The sequence below is a fragment of the Tamandua tetradactyla genome, chromosome 26, assembly GCF_023851605.1.
Source record: "Tamandua tetradactyla isolate mTamTet1 chromosome 26, mTamTet1.pri, whole genome shotgun sequence".
Taxonomy (NCBI): Eukaryota; Metazoa; Chordata; class Mammalia; order Pilosa; family Myrmecophagidae; genus Tamandua; species Tamandua tetradactyla.
The window spans coordinates 12,630,321-12,649,495 of NC_135352.1; the positions used below are offsets into that span (position 1 = coordinate 12,630,321).

At 38.3% G+C, this 19,175-nt stretch overlaps 1 protein-coding gene across 1 annotated transcript in view; it reads left to right on the forward strand.

Annotated features, from left to right (window-relative positions):
• The first annotated feature begins 4,170 nt into the window (after positions 1-4,170).
• Positions 4,171-19,175, forward strand: part of PPP2CB (protein phosphatase 2 catalytic subunit beta) — a 47,215-nt gene continuing 32,210 nt past the window's right edge. Inside the window, exon 1 of the mRNA XM_077144343.1 lies at positions 4,171-4,324. Coding sequence (XP_077000458.1) covers positions 4,223-4,324 — 102 coding nt within the window. The 5' untranslated portion in view covers positions 4,171-4,222. The remainder of the gene's footprint in view (positions 4,325-19,175) is intronic.

Below are 19,175 nucleotides of genomic sequence, written 5' to 3' on the forward strand. Positions count from 1 at the left end.
GTCCTGGAGGTGAATCAGCACGGAGCCTGCCTGACCAGGAGTGCGCTTCCTCTGAGACTAAACTCCTAAGGTAAAGCAAGCCATGGGGACGCTGAACCTTGAGACCGCTGTGAGGTAATAGGGAAACTCAATCCCACACTCTCATTCTGACCAAAACTTCTGCTGAAGTGGTACTGGGTGAGGGATACTTCCTGGCTAGCAGAGATATACAATCAGACTTTCTGGAGAAAACCTTTCCAAGCCCACAATCCTCACCACACACACTACCAAACACACTGAAAGGCAAGCCACTAGAGTAAGAGGCAATAGAAACAAGAAAAAAAACATTTTTAGTTACTTAGGAACTAGCAATATTGGAACTGTCAGATTCACAACATAGAAAAACTAGGTTTGAAATGAAGATGTATGTACTAGGGGGAAGTTCAAAGTTCTAGGGAATGTGAATCCTAGCGAGGTCAATAAAAAGGACAAAATATTAAACACAACATCCAGGGGTGAAAGTCTCCCTGGCAACGTGGGATATGACTCCTAGGGATGAGCCTGGCCCTGGCACTGCGGGCTCAACATGCGTTACTGACCAAAATGGGGGAAAAACAAATAAGGTATCAGCGGCTGAAAGAGTTCAAACAGAGTCGAAAGGCTACTCTGGAGGCTCTTTTATGCAAGCTTCAGCTAATTATTGCTACTATCATGGTTTGCCAAACCCCAACCAAAACCATTCCTACCAACCCTAAAGAACACGTAGGGGCTTTATCTGAGATTCTACAAAGGTTTAATGCACTATCATTACTTTCCAGAAACCTACACCCTCCAGATGGATTCCTAGGCTAGGTAAGTCCTGAAACCCAGAGAGGCCATCCTCTCCAGAACATCAGCTAGTTCCATCCCCCTATCCTATGTTATCAACAGCCCTTTCCAACAAGAAAAAGTTAGAATGGGCATAGCCCAAATATCCCTAAAGATTGGGAGAAAAATCAAAGGAGAAGAAGGCATTGTAACAAAGAAGACAGGATTTAACAAATGAACATGACTGCTGAAGCATTATATTGATATTTCTTCTAGTCCTCAGTGTCCCTAGAGGAAAAAGAACTAAAATTGTGTTGTAACCCATACCAAACTCTGAAATCTGTTCTATGACTAGTTGTTGCAGTGTGCTTTGAAATTTATTGCTTTTTTGAAAATATGCTTTTTTCACAGCAAAAAGATATATATGAAACATAGCATCTTCTCTGATTATTTTGTCTGCAGATAATTCCAATTCTAGTTTGATAAATTTGAAAAAGACTTTTAGGACCATATTTTTGGGCAGAAGGGTGAGAAAGAGGGGCAAGAACTGTGATCTTTATATTTATAGCAATTTGTAGTGTTTAATTTCAAAGAAAGCATTTCTGATCTGATTTTTTTTTAATTTCATCATTGTTGATGTGGTTTCTGATACAAAATACCCTGTATCACTGTCAATATCATATTCACATTCCAATTGTCAGAGGACCTGAACTAGAGCTAAAAATATTTAACATTTTAAATATTACGGGAGTGTATAAGATTATGGATAATAATGGAAGTCTATGGAAACATAGAAGAATCTTTTTAGACCAATATGATAAAATTTTAAAGTAGTTCCTATAACTCTGTATATAGCACAAGAAATAAATAATACATATTTCAAAATTACAAAATATTATAATAAAGAAAAATATGAATTTTATACATTTTTTAAAACCTGAGTCAACTACATAGAAACAAAATCTAACAAAATTGTTACAATGTTAAGGAAAAGGATCTGCTGAAGTCCATGATTTTTAAATTCTTTGATTGAAAGGAAGGGGTACACAGAATAAATATAAGAACACTTCTGGGGGTGTAAGAATAGTTCTGTAGAAGAATTTTCATCTTATGCGAGAGACTCGGGTTCTATTACTGGCCCATGCATAACAAGAAAACAAACAAAAAAATTCAACCAATGGCGCTGCAATAACAGGGTACTCACATGGAAAAGCAATGAAATGTGACCCCCACATACAACATACAAAAAAAAATAAAAGAACACTTTTGGTAAATAAAGAAATTTAGAACTGGTCAATAAACCCAAAATTAAATGAAATTTTGCATGACAAGGAATTTGTAAAGAGTGGAGATCTGGTTACATTCTACAGGAGAAATATGTTTGTGCACACGCACACGCACACACATACCCACACACACACATACCCACACACACATATATTTGACAGAAACAAAGAATGAAAGATGTTTAAAGATTATAGTTCTTATTTTTAATTAAGATACTAGAAATAATTAAGACTTCATAATCAAAATACTAGAAACTGGGGCGGGCGATGGTGGCACAGTGTCCGAGTTCTTGCCTGCCATGCCAGAGACCTGGGTTCGATTCCCAGTGCCTGCCCATATACAGTTTCTGTTATTGCAGCCACCAAGTCCCCTTGGATGGGTCTAGCAACCCTTTCATGGGGAATTCCCCATTCCCTTTCAGACTGCAGAGGCCATACAGCCTAAGGCATGGGAGTGGAAGGCAGATTTGGGTTTTAATCTTAACTCCACCAATTACTATCTCTGTGACTCCAACACGTTCCTAAACCTCCTCTGTCTCCTCATCTATAAAATGAAGGGTAATAATAGTATAATACTTCTAAAACACTTAGTATAAAAGAAACACTAAAAGCAAGTATTATTTGGTCTAAGGCTCTACTTGAATAAACTTTCATCATCATTACTTTCACAAAGTCACCTCCCCATTTCATCCCTAAGAACATATTCTCACATCAATTTCAAATACATTTGCCTCTACTTCAAGGACTTTCCTCTCTAAATTACCATCCACAGTTCCCACTTCTCATGGTTTATTTTCAGCTCTCGGTCTATCTTCTCTAGGAACTAAAAAAATTAAAAATACCATGCTCGTTCTGTTTCAGAGCCTTCCAGATTTAGCTGAAATCCAGCTCCTTTAAATCTTAGCAGACTAACCTTCTCAGAGACTGCCTATCTATTGCAATTGTACAAGTATACCTTCGGTTCATTATGCAGCCCCTTTCCATGCTTTGTTCAATCGGTTTGTTATTATTTACGGAAGGCCTCTTCCAGCCTCATTTCCCTGTATGTGACCCTCATTCAGTTGCTGGGAATATTACAGCTTTCCAAACAGACAATGGTCTTTGACACATTTGTCCTCTGGCACAAAAAATTCCTACAACTGCTTTTCGCTTCTCCAGGTAACCTCAAAATAATAGAGGAAGCATGTCACTTAGCATTTGCTCTACACAGTATCTGGCAGTTAGCGACTGCTCTATAAATACTTAATGAACCAACCATTAGACCCCAGATAACATTGGAGTAAAAAGTTACGAATGCTGGAGATGGAAGGGATGCAGATCGCTTTCGTCCAAAACAGTCATCTCATCTTTCCGATGCTGAAAGGGAGGATGCGAGATATTAGTGGCAGAGACAAAGCTAGAAATAATTCATGTATTAACTCAACAAATATTTATTGAATGCCAACTATGGGGGAGTGGAAGAGTGCAGGGAGACAATGTTAGGAGAAACAAGCCCAAGCCTTCCAATCCCATATCCAGAGCGCTGGAAAGCTCTGTTGGAAGCTAAGGTGAAGAGGAAGTTCTGAGAAGAAGCAAAAGAGCAGTGCCCGCATGGAGGAGGAGGACAGAGAAGGGAAGAAGTGGCCCCACGCTTGGGCCGGGAGCCCGTTCCTCCGCCGAGCCACGCGAGGGCGCTGCTTTCCTCCCGGAGTCCCGGCCCCCGGGGCCGCCGACTGCTCCCCTTTTCCTGGCGGAAATGCCCGGGTGATGACGGAAACCCGGAGGGAGGAGAGAGAAAAGGCGAGAGGGACCGGGCGAGAACGCGGGGAGCGGCTGGCGGGAGGAGGTGGCGGTAGAGGACATAGTCCGGCGGGCGCGACGCTGACGTCCACGCCGCGCTCCCCACCACCTCGCCGCACCCTTCACCGCCTCCCGGAGCGCGCGGCCGGGCTGGGAAGGGCGGGCCGAGGTCCCGAGGCCGCGCGCACGGAGCAGCCCGCTGGGCTTGGGCGGGGCGCGGGGGCCAGGGCCGCCCTCCCCGGCTCCTTCCTCTCCCGCCGGGAGCTGGCGGCGGCCGCGGCGGTGGGAGAGGGGAGAGGGGAGCGGCGCTCGGCGCCGGGGCGGGGGCGGGAAGGGGGGAGGGAGGCGGCGGGGAAGGGGAGCGGGCCGCCATGGAAGACAAGGCGTTCACCAAGGAGCTGGACCAGTGGGTCGAGCAGCTGAACGAATGTAAACAGCTTAACGAGAACCAAGTGCGGACCCTGTGCGAAAAGGTGAGAAGGAAGGGAGGAGAAAGGCGGTGCGCCGGCGCGAGCGGGGGCGGGCAGCCGCGGCCTCTCGCCTTCCCTCTCCGGGCCTCTGCCCACACCCGGCTCCTGAGCCTCCCCTCCCGGCCACCCCGTGCCCCGGGCCGCGCGCGAATTCCTGGCCACCCTGGAGGTGGGCGCCCTCAGTTTGGTGATGGTGGGGAAGGGGGAAGGTCCCGCCTATCCTCTAATAAGGAGTTTACGCCACTTCAGCATTTTATGTGTGGATGACCGATAGCGGCGCTTTAGAATGCCCGAAAATGAGTCTGATGCAGCCTCTTATTTGAAGATGCACCGAAAATTAACCTGGGTGTCGTCATTACTAATAAACTTTTTAGTAAACATGAATTTTTTTTTTCCTGGGGCGATTGAGCCCTACAAAAACTCGCTAATTTGTACTGGGCCAAGCATTTGTTTGTGTGATGAGTGAATTCTGACTATGATGGCAGAAAGGTGATTTTTAAAATAGGGGTTCGTTTTAATCGAAGCAGATGGCGACTCGTCCTTCAGATTGTGTGGCTCTTGGAAGTAAAATGTTGAGTTTCAGAGACAAGACAGCAAGTCTTCATTTTGGAACAGTGCTTACTGGAAATAATAAATAGGGTATTGATTTTCGTGCAGGATAGCACATTGCAGAAAGTTATTTCATTTGTATAATATGTAAAGTTTTTTTCTTTCCCAAAGAGTTAAAAAGCGTGCAGGTGGTTAACTCGTACACAGTTGTTCTTCACTGTGTGATGTTAACACAGCTTTCTGAATTCTGTATCCATTGTTTTCCTAACCACCAAAATTATTTTGGTCTCTCCATCTTACTTTTTTTTTTACTTTTTATTTTGAAATCAGACTTACAGGACTTACAGGACAGTTGCAAAAATAGTACTAAACCTGTGCAGACAATGTCAACATACACCCCCCCACACACACACCCAGATCCTTTTTTTTTTTTAACGTTTGCAGTGTCGTCCTATCATCATCTATTTGACTGTTCCACCTTAATTACGTTAAAGTCTGCAATTTTTCTCGTTCATCTTTTACAATATAGACCAAATAATTTAATTTTCATGTATTTTTATGTTAAAAGGGCCCATTTTAAGTCCGTGTTTTTTTTAATACTTTTTAGAAAGCTGTAGTCAATAAAACTTTATATGTTTGATAGAGATATGAAGCAGATCTGTATAGGACCGGGATAGATCAGAATACAGGGTAAAGGATGATATCATGTATATTTTAAAACTTCACCTTCTGTGTGAGCCCAAAGGGAGAGATGTTTAGTTAGTGAAAAATTTCTATTTTGATTAACGTATTACCTAATTTAACTTGTATGGTCAGTTTAGTTGAACACTATAAGCATGTGGAATCTTGAATAGGGCATGAAATCTTGTTTGTTTTTCCAGGTTAGTGTGATACCGCAGTATATCCCAGAGTAATTTGGGCGATGAATAAAGAAATATTTGCGAAGTCCCCTGGGGGAATGAAGAAAACGGAGGAAATACCGAACCTCCCCATTTGGAGAATTTCTGATATCCTGTCAAGCAGTGGGGTAACCAAGTCAATAGGCTAAGCCCTCGATGGTTTTGCCCCTATGAAACCTGTTCCTGCAAAGGCTAGGCTAAGCCTCCTTAAAATTATGCTTAAGAGTCACCCCAAGAGAACCTCTTTTGTTGCTCAGATGTGGCCTCTCTCTAAGCCAGGTTTGGCAGCTGAACTCACAGCCCTCCCCACTCCCCCCATGTGGGACATGATTCCGAAGGGTATAAATATCCCTGGCAATGTTCACGAGGACCGGCATCATGGGATTGAGAAAGCCTTCTTGACCAAAAGGGGAAAGAGAGAAATGAGACGAAGTTTCAATGGCTGAGGGATTTCACACAGAGTCCAGAGGTTATTTTTATGCATGATGTGGGTATCCATTTTAGTTTATGGTGTATTGGTGTGGCTGGAAGGAAGTACTTGAAACTGTTGAGCTGTGTTCCAATAGCCCTATAAGGATAAAACTTTTACAGTGTAACTGTGTGATTGTGGAAACCTTGTGTCTGATGCTCCTTTTATCCAGAGTATGGACAGATGAGTAAAAATATGGATAAAAAAATAAGTGATAGGGTAGATAAGGGGTAAAAGAAATTGGGTAGATTGCAATACTAGTGGTTAATGAGAGGGAGGGTTAAAGGATATGGAATGTATGGGTTTTTTTTTTTTCCTTTATATTTCTTGTTCTAGAGTGATGCAGATGGTCTAAAAATGATCATGGTGATCAATACACAACTATGTGATATGTGAGCCATTGATAGTACACCGTGTATGGATTTTATGTGTGTGAAGATTTGTCCTAAAAATATTTTTTTTTAGTAAAATAAAACTTTATATGTTTGGGAGTCCCCTAGCCTCCAAAAATCGCACCAGAGAAAGAAAAGATTTTGTCAGTTTTATTAATGAAACACTTTTAAGTTTTAGTTTTAATTTTAATTATGCAACTTTGAACAAAGGAGTAATAGCTAGTGTTTTTTGTTTGTTTGTTTATTGCATGGGCAGGCACTGGGAAACGAATCCGGGTCTCCAGCATGTCAGGTGAGAACTTTGCCACTGAGCCACTGTGGCCTGCCCAGTAGTTAGTGTTTTTAAGCTAGGTTTAGTGTTCTTTTTAGGAAGTATATTGTTGCCCAGGGCCTTTATAAATTAAATATTTGTAAACACAGAATTTATTTCTGTAAATAGAACTGACAAGTAAATGGTATTTTCTTGTTTGTGAAACAAACTGATTACTTGTAGCATCGAGTTGGCATTCAGTTCCTTCTGTGATAACCTGTAATTTCCTGAGTCTTAAAAATTTACATTTTAAATAACATATCTCTCAAACTTACTTATCAAGTGAAATGTCTGGTTTTGAAATTGGCTGTATCAGTTAACCTGTGAACATTCAATATAGTCTTGAAGTTATGGAAAAAGTTGGTGGTTTGAATCAGTTTTTCCGTTTGATTTTCTAATGATTTTAAAATGTATTCCCCAAGAAAAAAATTGTACTGCTACTTTGAAATTACTATACTTGTCTTAAGAATTTCTGGAAGTTTTCTGTATTTATCAAGGAATACTGTTTTTACCCAGTCTAAAAAAAATTGCACTACCAATTCCTAGGATCTCAAAGATAATTTAAATTTATATCTTGTACTTGTTTATATCTTATCCACTTTTTTCTTTAAATGTCTGGATTTATCCACAGATCATGAGTTTTTAGGTGGAAATCACCAACCAATTTATGTGTCTTCTACCCCTCTGACAGATATGACAATGGAATGACATTGTGATAGTATCCTTTCTCTCTACTCTTGTGCGTTTTTAACTTCTCTCTGGTGAATGTACTTCAAAAGAGATTTTATATATAAGGCTATATTACGCTGAGAAATGCACATTCTCATGGAATGTTTCTAGCTGTCCCTGTTATCTGAAGCACAAATACTAGGGTTAGTAGCAAATCTGTGCAGTGACTTGACTCTGACTTGGCCTGTTTAATGCCCCACTCTTTCAGGTAGAGATAGAGAAAGAATGTAGGAGAAAAATAAAAGGTCAAACCTAACCTTTTGTTTAATGCCTTTTAACTAGGTTTAAGTTTCTTTATAATAACTTTTTGTTCCTACTAGAAATAGTACTCCTCAGATAGCTACCTTATAAGAGAGTTTTGCCATTATGGTAGTGGTTTTTCCCTTTCCATTAAATTCTTAGTCTGGCTCAGATTGCCTAATAACTAAAGGAGTCAGTTGAAATCAAGACCAAAGTGATACCAGGAAAAGTCTTATTTTGAGGTGGTGGCAAATATAAAATCCATCTTAGTGCCAGTGAGAGGATAACTACAAAAAAATTTCAATGTGTTTGGCTTCTGAGATTAATTTCTGTCTAATAAGAAATTGCATCAAATAGTAAGGCATATCTTCTCAGAAGACTACCTCTGAACTACTAATTAAATTAGCAGTCAGCTTTTGAAGGTAAATCTGAATTTGACTCACTCTTATGTATGCAGAGAAAATTGTTTCTGCAGTCCATTCTTGAAGCAGCTGTATGCACAGTAATTTTCAAAGATAGTACCTAGAGAGCCAGTCTGGTGCTATTCAGGTCATTTTGTGACTGGAACTGTGTTTAACTCCAAGCCTCAAGCAGAGTAAAAATTTTAGGCTCTTTGATCTGATAAACTTCATAACTTGGATATGAAGGCCTTGGTGATAATACTTTAGTTGGGGGCGGGGGGAGTGGGGAATTTAGGCTATTTCTATGCTAAGTGATTTTATTGTGGTAATTTTAAAGTGCCTGTTCCTACAAATTTTGAGGCTTGTGAAGAAATACAAGTATGAACTAATGAATATGTTTCTGGGCCCTGGCTTCAGCCTAGAAGTAAGCAGAAATATGTTTAGGATATTTACTTATTTCATTCTTAATGTGAACGAGCATGCTTAAATTCCTGAAAGCCAAAATCCATCTTAATGAAAATTATATCCTGGTAAAAATGAACTATTTTTGTAAGTCAAGAAAAATCTCTAGGACCATTCTTCTCTGATAGTTGCAGCTAAAAAGTAGGCTTCAGAAATTGTGGTCTTAACAACCAAGAGAGCCTAACTGGCACTTTCGTTTTAATTTCCCTTGAGCAGGAGGATTAGTGCTGGCTTTGGCATCCATTGACATTTTTTAAATGGAGTTTTGTAGAAAGTAGCTCCTTTCTTTCTTTCTGCGACAAAGAATGACATGATTACAGGGGAATGTGAAGTCAGATCTACTGACTGAACGAATCATCGTTTTCCATGCTTCTGTAAGCCAACCTCTCACAGTAGTTAGTTAAGAAACTAAATCCAGCTAGACTAGCCTGAACTATTGCTAAAGACCAGAAGCATACTTCTAAATGAAATCATCGATCTCGACTTTGTAATGGTGTATAAAATCACATATATAGGTAAATAAAAGGAAGATGTATTATAAAATTTCTTTTCACATGGAGTATGCCTTTTGTTCTCATTTGAAGATCCTGCAGAAATGTTTGTTCCATTGTCTTCAGGACAAATGATAGGAAAAACTTTGTGAATGAAGGTTTGTTTGTTTTTGGTGAAAGGAAAACAAAATGCCAGAAATTAAAGATAAAATTAATGCCCAAACTATTTATTTTCCTTAATTCTAACTTTTTTCTTAATTATTTTAGGATGAATTGCATTAAAGAACAAATATACTGATGTATGACAAATTTGACTCTGCATTAGAGCAAATAGGAATTTTGAATTGTTTTGAACAGATTTCCTTGTAATTTTTCCTTTAACTAAATATAATGAAATGTAAGCATAATCTCAGTCCTTTAACTTCTTCTGTGTTATTGAGACAGAAATCTTTTCTTTCCTACTGTCTTAGTTTGCCAGGGCTGCTATAATAATATACCATGGACTGTTTAGCTTAAATAACAGGAATTTATTGTCTCTCAGTTTGGCAGGCTAGAAATCCAAAATCAAGGTATCAGCAGACCGTGCTTTCTCCAAGGTCTATAACGTTCTGCTTGTGGCTTGCTGGCAATCAGTCTGCCTCTGTCACATGGTGCTTTTTCTCCTTTTGTCTCCTGGCTCTTTCTTCCATGTCCAAATCTCCTTTGCTAATAAGGACTTTAGTTGTAGAGGATTAAGGCCCACCGGGATTCAATTTGGCCTCATCAAAATAGTATCTTCCAAGATCCTGTTTCCAAATGAAGCCACACCCACAGGACAGGGGTTAGGACCTGCATATGTCTTGAAGAGGGACATAGTTCAGTTGCTTACATGTACCGCCACTTCAGAATGACCAAATGCTGTCTGATACATCTTGTACATTGCTTTCCAAGTCTGAATCAATTCAGTAGTCATATTGACCCTGGGAAGGAAATCTGTGTATAACAGATTGTTTCCTCCTCAGGGAATGGGGGAGCACAAGTGTATTATTTATGTCCTGGACAAGAAACACTGAGAATTGGTTTAATGGGATTTATTTTCTTTGTTCTTGTTGAAAGTAGGGAAGAAAAGAAAGGAATGGCTGAATAAATGCTACCACTGTATATTTACACCATGTATTCAACAAATTACAGTTATACCTTTCTGTGTGCCAGACACACTGTTCAAGGTGCCAAAGACTGAGCTGCATACCTCTTCCTACCCAGGAAGAGGGTAGGGGGAGAAGGATGGGCTTGAGTTTTAAGTAGGATGGTCAGAGAAATTCTTCATAATGTGATTCAGTTTTGTAATCAAAAAAGATTTTTACTCCATTACAAATTCTAGGTGTCAAAAACTTTAATAAATAATAAATGAAAAATAATACCAAAGTATGTGAAAACATAGGTTTATCAGAATCATAGTGTGAATGGGATGGGAGTTTTTTCTGTGAGTTGCCTTAGCATATCCTTTTTTTATTTGTTTTCTTTTAACTTTGTGGCTTTTTCTTTTTTTAATTGATTCTGTAGCATCTTTGAAAGTTGAAAATGTTAGCCATCTGTCAGTTGTTGAAATACTCTTTCTTGTTATGTTTTTTGTGATTTTTACTATACAAGTTTTAATGTTTTTTTGTAGTCAAAATTACCCATCTTTTCCATAAACTTTAAGGTTGCATAAGAATCACTCAATAAGCAAATAAAAAACCCAGGTCCCTTGACTCCGTCCAAGATACTGACTGATTGTATTGGGCAGGTCCAAGAATCTGTATGTTTGAAGTGCATTCCAGGTATGCTGATGTAAACATTCCAGATTGCAGTTTGAGAAATGGTGCTTTATGGCACTCTAAAATTCTGATAAATTCACCCATATTTTCTTTCCTTTTAAGAGTAATTTGAACAGTGCTTGCCTTCCTCTCATCTTAAAACATGTGATATGGAGTATGATTTTTTCTATGCCTTAGTCAGGTAACCATACTCCTTTTTAAAATTGGATCAGCGTCCAATATTTAATCTTTTGTACTCACAATGTGATGAACTGTCTCTGAGAATTCTTCTGAGAAGTTTTTTGCCATGTCACTTTCTCTGGGTCATCATCATCCTTTTCGTTACATTCACTTTCCTCATCTTTGTAAGTTTACTTTTATTGAGTTCCACTGGCCAGAATCTCTTGAATGTCAGCAGGGTCACCATTCCCACAGTTGGCTGTTTTCTTCTATATGTTTGATTTAAATCATACACATATGTATGGTTTTCATTTTTGGCATTGCCACATTTCATTTCTTTGCTGCAATTTCATCTTTGTTGACTAAATCTCTCTTTCAAGTCTCCATTTTTGTAAAATGCCACAAGTTTATTATTGGCAGACATGGAGGCAAGTATACCCTTGACTGTCTGTGTGAACTGAATCACAGCTGTACAGTGACCAGTCACCAAGACTTTGAAAGAAGTGACGTGGCTGGTCATTGGTCATGATGCACACGCCTTCGTGATGAGCATATCATGCACAGGTGGTGCTTTGTGGACTGATAGCAAAGTTTGTGCTTTATGCAGTTCTCACAGTTACTCTGGTAACTGAAATTTGAACCATGTTGTTAGAAGACTGATATTATTTAAACTGTGGTTTCTGCAATTCATGATGCCAGAACCATGTAAAGAGAGAACTGCCTGTATTAAAGAGAAATGTTAGGATAGAATTCAAATACACTAGATGTTTGTCTTATTCCGCAGGCCACAACAGTATATTTCCCATTTGTGTGGGTTTTTTTCCTCCTCATACATTTTTTTAGTTAAGATGCAATTCACATTCAACAAAAGTCAAGCTTCAACAAAAGTCATGCTTTTGCCTTTTAAAATGTTCAATTCAGTGTGTTTTAGTATTTTCAAAAAGTTGTGCACCCATCACCACTAATTCTGGAGTATTTTTGTTACCCCACAAAGAAACCCTGTGCCCTTTGGAAGTCACTCCCTCTACCTTTTTCAGCTCATCCCCTGGCAACCACTAATCTGCTGTCTCAATGGATTTGCCTGTTCTGAACATCATACAGCGTTTGGCTTTTTGTGCATACCATCTTCTACCTAGCACAGTGTTTTCAAGGTTCATCCATGTCATAGCTGTATCAGGACTTCATTCCTTTTTATAGCTAAATAATATTCTGCTGTATAGATATAGTACCCTGATTGTTTTTATAATCAAATTCTTACCACCTGTAATTTGTTTTGAAGTTAAAAAAAAATTGTTTTTTCAGATCGAGAAGCTGTACACATCTTTTTCAAGTTTTAAGCACCTCACCAATGTAGGAAAGAAAGCAAAAAACTCTCCGTTCTTATACCCTTCCCTTCCCTGTTCTCTGTATATACTTCTAGGCTTTCTATATGCAAAAAACATCTGTTGTAGGGGAGAGCCTGATTGTGCTGTGTTCTTAGTAAAATGGGATCATAAGTAAAACATCCTAAAACTTTTTTCACTTGAAACTACTACTTGGCCTTTTTTTTTCCCCAATGACATATGACTTATTCTTACTGTGTTTCCAGTATGAGGCATACATGTATTTTACTGTTGTTAATATGAAAGGAAATGTTCATTTCCTTCAATTAAAAAAAAATCACCTGTCATTTATGGAAGAGTCTTTTAACTGTAGAAGGCATGCACCCTGCTTCCATTAACCTAGCCTGTAGTATTTTTAACTTTATCTAATCTCATCTGTCTCAGTGGTCAGTCTATCCTAAGGCTTTCTTTACATGAGTTTGCATAGAGAGTAAGAAATAGCCTAAAAGTTCTGATCACAGATCATTTGTGTGTAGAGGAGAAAGAACAGAATTTTTCAAAGACCAAGTATAGTAGCTTCTTGTTACTATGGCTCTGGTGGTGGACACCAGCACAGGAATAGAATATCACCTGGTAGGAGCTATGAGAGAGTTGAGTATATTTACATATTCTACATTCCTTAAAAAAGGGTAAAGGAGAAAAGAAAGGATTTTGCTGAAATGAATCGTAGATATGAGTATAATTGTGCTGAATCCTGTGAGTCCTAGTGAATCACTAGTCCTAGTGAACCTTGAGATCATCTTGGGAACCTCTTAACCCAAAGTCACAATGTTTTTTTTTACAGTGAGAGTTACTAAATTCTGCTGTCTAGTACATCTTTCCCTGAAGGAAAACCACATTACCATAACATCACTTACTGAGTCAGGAATCTGAACAAAGGGTGTTAGTTATAAATCAGGTGATTAAAAACATCAGTTGATCTCTACAGTGGAAATAAAATATTGGGGGACATGGATTCCCATTGGCCTGAGAAAGCCCCCCTGCTCTCTTTATCTTACTCTATAGATAAAAGGTAAGGGTGCATTATTGTGCACACATAAACACATATTCTGTATCTTAACCAGTCTATGTAGTTTTGTGGAATCTGTGTTAGGTTAAGATAACCGTGTATCTGTAAAAGAGCAGTTGAATTAGATATTTACATTTTAGTGCTTCTTAAGTTTCTATATTTAAAGTAAAACAATAAATGATATGGTATATGAATCAGAGTTCCTTTTTTAGAGTTTGGTCTATCAGCTGAGAATTGATTTTTTTTTTTATGATAATAAGAGACACCAGTTCTAAATTAATTTTCTAAATTTTGCTTTTCAATTTTTTGTTTTGTTTTGTTTTTTGTCTGTACAGTATTGGAAATATGAAATAAATTTCGTTTATGGTAAGATTGTTCTTTCATTTGTGACCTGAGATATGTGTGAACCATAGTTTTCTCATTTGTCAGACTACCTCCTCTCCTTCACCCCCCCCCCAATCCCACCCCCTGGGAGTTAATCTCTGAAATTCCTTTCAGTTCTAATTAGAATTGCACCTCATTCTAGTCACAATCCAGTGATTGGTTTGGAGGGGCCGTGTGTCTAAGCTGTGAAATGAGCTGTACAGGAGTGGGTGTAGGAGACTCCTAGGAAGCTTTGTTAAAAGGGCAGAGGAGGCTCCTGTATGCCCTTTGGCCTTTTTTGCCCTTGTTGACTTCTGGCTAGGACAACAAATGCAGTGCTTACAGGTGTACCACCATTTTGTGACCAGGAGATGACAATTGTATTTACTAAGGATGACAGAGAAAAGGTAGGTGGAAAGAGCCTGCTGTCCTGATAGCACCTGAGAAACTGCATCCACCCACGGCTACCTGCATCCAGGCTGCTGTTATGTCTGAAAAATAAACTCACAGGTCAAGTCTGTCCCCACCCCCCACCCCCCAAATATCATTACAGTGATAAAATGAAGTAAGGTTTCTTTGCCTCACAATTTGAAGTTGACCCAGAAAGAATTTCAGTTTAGAGAATAATAAGTAGGTATTTCCAGATCATGCATGCATAATCAAAATCTGTCAATGTAGAATTACAGACTTCTAGATAACTGGCCTAATAAAGAATGTTGAGGGTTGTCTCAGGTTATATAGGTCTTAAAACTGGAAGGAGCACCCATACTTGCCAGTAACGAGAACAGAAATACAGGCAATGTTTATAATTCTTGTGACATCTACCAGGTTGATGTAAGGAGGAAAGGTATTTGTTGGACGCATATTTGGTACCTCTGAATCTAAAGGGAAGCTGGAAAACTGAAGCTTGGAAAATTTGCAAGGAAGGTTAGAGCCACAGTCAAAGATCATACTTGAGGAACGTTTTGTAGACAAGCCTCTGCTGAAATGGAACTGTCGTTGTCCTACTGTTTAGTGTCACTTCAGGTTAAAAGTCCTGACCAGGTACATCCTTTAGCATCACTGTAACTTTGCCTGTGAATCCCTACGGTGTGTATACAAATTCTCATAATTTTTCTTTATATTCTGTAAAATCGGTACTTTGGATTCATGTAATAGGAAAATTAGTAATCATTAGAAACAAGTGTGTGAGTGAGAGACATGTCTTTACAGAAATATGAATACTCACCCTTTACGTAGTCTTTCATGTTTCTTTCATTTTACATGTAGGCTAGCAGAGCAGAAACATTACTGTCGAAATCTCAAGTGTTTTGCTCTTTTGAACCCATTATACTCTTAAAACTTATTGAGGAATGCAAAGAGCTTTTGTTGGTGTGGGTTTTATGTATTGATATTTGCTGTATTGGAAATTAAAACAATTTTAAAAATATTTATTCATTCATTTCAAAATAGTAGAAGTGTCTTAGAGAAAGTAGATTGAGGTTAACAAGGGCTAGGGATTGGGGAAAATGGGGAGTTACTACTTAGTGGGTACAGTGTTTCTACTTTGTGTGATGAAAAAGTTTTACTAATGGATGAATGTGATAGTAGCACTACATTATGAATATGATAATGCCACTGAGTTGTAAATATAAAAAATGATTAAAATAGCAAATTGTGTTATATAAATGTATGTTATGAAAAGGAACTTAAAAATAAGAGTAAATCTATTGTATATGAAAATTAATTTTATGAAAAAATCCCTGTTTTAAAAAGTTAGCGACAGTAGTTACATTGTTTTACATTTTTGTAATTCTTTTTAATGTCTGGCTTAATGAAAGACAACTGGATTCTCATAGTATTTCCGTAAGCAGTCTGCTGTTTTGTTTCTGGCCTCACAGCGACCTAAGTGGAAAAGGGAGGACTTTGTGGACACCCCCACCCCTGAGGTCATTTTACCAAACTACTTTGAGAAATACTACATTAATTCACAACTACTGCATTGAAGTTCTGACATTAACCATCCAGAGTTAGTGCAGACATCACAGGTTAAGGGCACAGTCCTCCACAAGACTACCCGCAGTAGACGCCAGTGAAAGTTTTGGAGTTGCCAGAGCCGTTTTCACTTTTCACCAAAGGTTCTGGCTTGGCCATCACCCATCCTTAGACCACCAGTGTCTCCTTAACATAAACTCAGAGTGGCAGAGAGGGCACCATAAATAACAAAGGACCCTCCTATCACTGAGGAAATTCCTGAGAGTACACGCCCCTGGAGTAAGGACAAAAAGACCTTTCTTTAGACAGGGCCAAATTCCTTACTTTATGTGTACATTAAGTAAGCAGACAGTTTTTTCAACAAAACTACATAGTCTCAACATTACAGATCTTTGAATCTACTAAAACAAAGTCATCAATATTACAGGATATCTCTACCAAGACATAGAAAGTTAATTTAAAAAATAAATGTAGGAGGTGGGCCATGGTGACTCAGTGGTAGAGTTCTCATCTGCCATGCCAGAAACCCAGGTTCAATTCCTGGTGCCTGCCCATACAAAAAAAAAAAAAAATGAATAAACAAAGGTCGGGTGGTACGACAGTGGCTCAGTGTCAGAATTCTCACCTTCCATGCCCAAGACCCAGGTTCTATTCCTGCTACCTGCCCATGTAAAATGAATGAATTAATTAATTTTAAAAGTTGTGGGTTTACAGAAAAATCTTACAGAAAATATACTCTCTGTCATGCACAGTGATCCCTACTATTTTTTCCATGTGAGTATTCCATTATCGCTGCACCATTTGTTGATTTTGTGGGGCGGGGGGCGGGGGCAGTGTACAGACCAGGAATCTAGCCTGGGTCTTCCATGTGGCAGGTGAGAATTCTACCACTGAACTATCCATACACCCCCAGTTTCCCTATTATTAACACTTTGTATTAATGTGATACCTTTGTACAATTGATAAAACAATATTGTTATAATTATGCTATTAACTCTAGTCCATGGTTTACATTAGAGTTCACCTTTTTTGTTCAGCCTTATATTTGTTTTTTCATTTTTATTCTATTAACATATAAACTCCTATAATTTCCCATTCACCCACATACAAATATATAATTCAGTGGTGTTCTTTAGAGTCACAATGTTGTGCTATTACCATCACCATCCTCCATTACCAAAACTTTTCCATCACCTCCCCCAATCCCTACCCTGACCCCAGCCCCTGGTAACCTATATTCAAGTTTCTGACTATGAATTTATTTATTCTAATTATTTTCTATCAGTGAGCATACATATTTGTCCTTTTGTGTCTGGCTTATTTTTATTTTATTTTTTCATGCACATCTTTTATTCTTTATCTGCACATATTCTGGATAAAGGAGTGTCTGTCACAAGGTTTTTACAACCACAGTCATACAGTAAAAGTTATATAGTTACACAGTCATTATCAAAGATCAAGCCTACTGGATTACAGTTCAGCAATTTCAGGTATTTCCTTCTGGCTGTTCTAATATACTAAAAACTGAATTGAAACGTCCGTATAATGATTCAGTAGTCATAAACATTTGCTAAATCTTAATTTCTCAAGTACACCTCCTCCCTTTCATTTGATCTTTCTCTCAATCTTTAGGGATATCTGGGCAGTGACCGTTTTAACTTCTTCATGCTGAAAAAGGGTGTCAACGTTATGGGGTAGAAAATGAACCTGGTAAATGTTCATGGAGAGACTGGTACCTCTTGGTTTCAGGGCTTAACTGGCATAAGAACAATCTGAAGCCCTTAAGTTTCTGAAAAAATAAACTTACTAAGTAAAACTTTTATAGAGTCTTAGCTTTAAAGGGTATTCTTTAGAGTTTTCAAGAATACTGTTGGTTGGGGCTTGGTATAATGTGGCAATTTGCAATATCTGACTGAAGCTTGCATAAGAGTAACCTCCAGAATGACGTCTCAACTCTATTTGAAATCTCTTAGCCACTGAAATTTTGGTCAAGAAGGCATTCTCAATCCCATAATGCCAGGACCATGTTTGGCTTATTTTATTCATCGTGATGTCTTTATGTTTGATTCATGTTGTCAGATGAATCAAAACTTCATTTCCTTCCTTGTATGTATATGCCACATTTTGTTTATCCAGTCATGTATTGATGGATACTTGGGTAACTTTCGTCTTTTTGGCAGTTGTGAATAATGCTGCTGTTTTGTGCAAATATCTGTTCAGTTCCCTGCTTTCAATTATTTGAGGTATATACCTAGAAGTGGGTCATATGGTGATTCTGTATTTAATTTTCTGTGAAACTGCCAAACTGTTTTCTACAGCGGCTGCGCCATTTCACATTAGCACCAACAGTGAGTGAGTGTTCTTATTAAACCCCTTTCAAATGTGTGATTTCCAAATGTTTTCCCTGTTCTGTAAGTTATCTTTTCACTTTCTTAATTATGTCTTCTGCGCAAAAGTTTTTAATTTGATGAAGTAATATATTTTTTCTTTTGTTATTCATGCTTTTAGTATAATGTCTTAAGAATTTATTGCTTAATACAAGGTCATGAAGATTTACTCTTATCTTTTTTTCTAAGCATTTTATGGTTTTAGCTATTATATTTAGGCCATTAGTCCATTTTTAATTTTTCTGTATGGAGAGAAGTTGGACTCCAACTTCTTCCTTACGTGGAATTCCAGTTGTCCCAACTCCATTTGTTGAATAGACTGTTCTTTCCCCATTGGATGGAAAGAAGTACTTTTAAAATCTCAGCATAGTATCAGCTATAAATTACCTTGAATTACAATCAAAGCAACAAGAACCAAAATAAGACTTGATAAAGAGACAATTATTATACTTGATTAAGGAAGAAAGGAAATCTAAATAAATGATAACTGATACCATATTCATCAGTGAAAAAACTTGGTATCATAAAGAAGTCCATTCGCTCCAGATTAATCTGAAAATTCAGGAAGGCTTAACTAAAGGGTCAAAAATAGCCAGGATAGTTTTGAATAAACAGTAAACAAGGGATCTCTGCTTCCCGGTTACTATGATTGTTATAGTAATTAAATCAGTCTCTTATTTGCCACAGGTAGATAAAGCAGTAAGAGCAAGGATAAAAGTGCTACCAAGGTGGTGAGATGAACAAAAAGAAAAGATATGAATACTAAGGTTCATTCTGTGGAAAGCTGGCTCCCTCATATTTCCAGATGGTAACATCAGGCTTCAGCATTTGCTCGTAAAGCC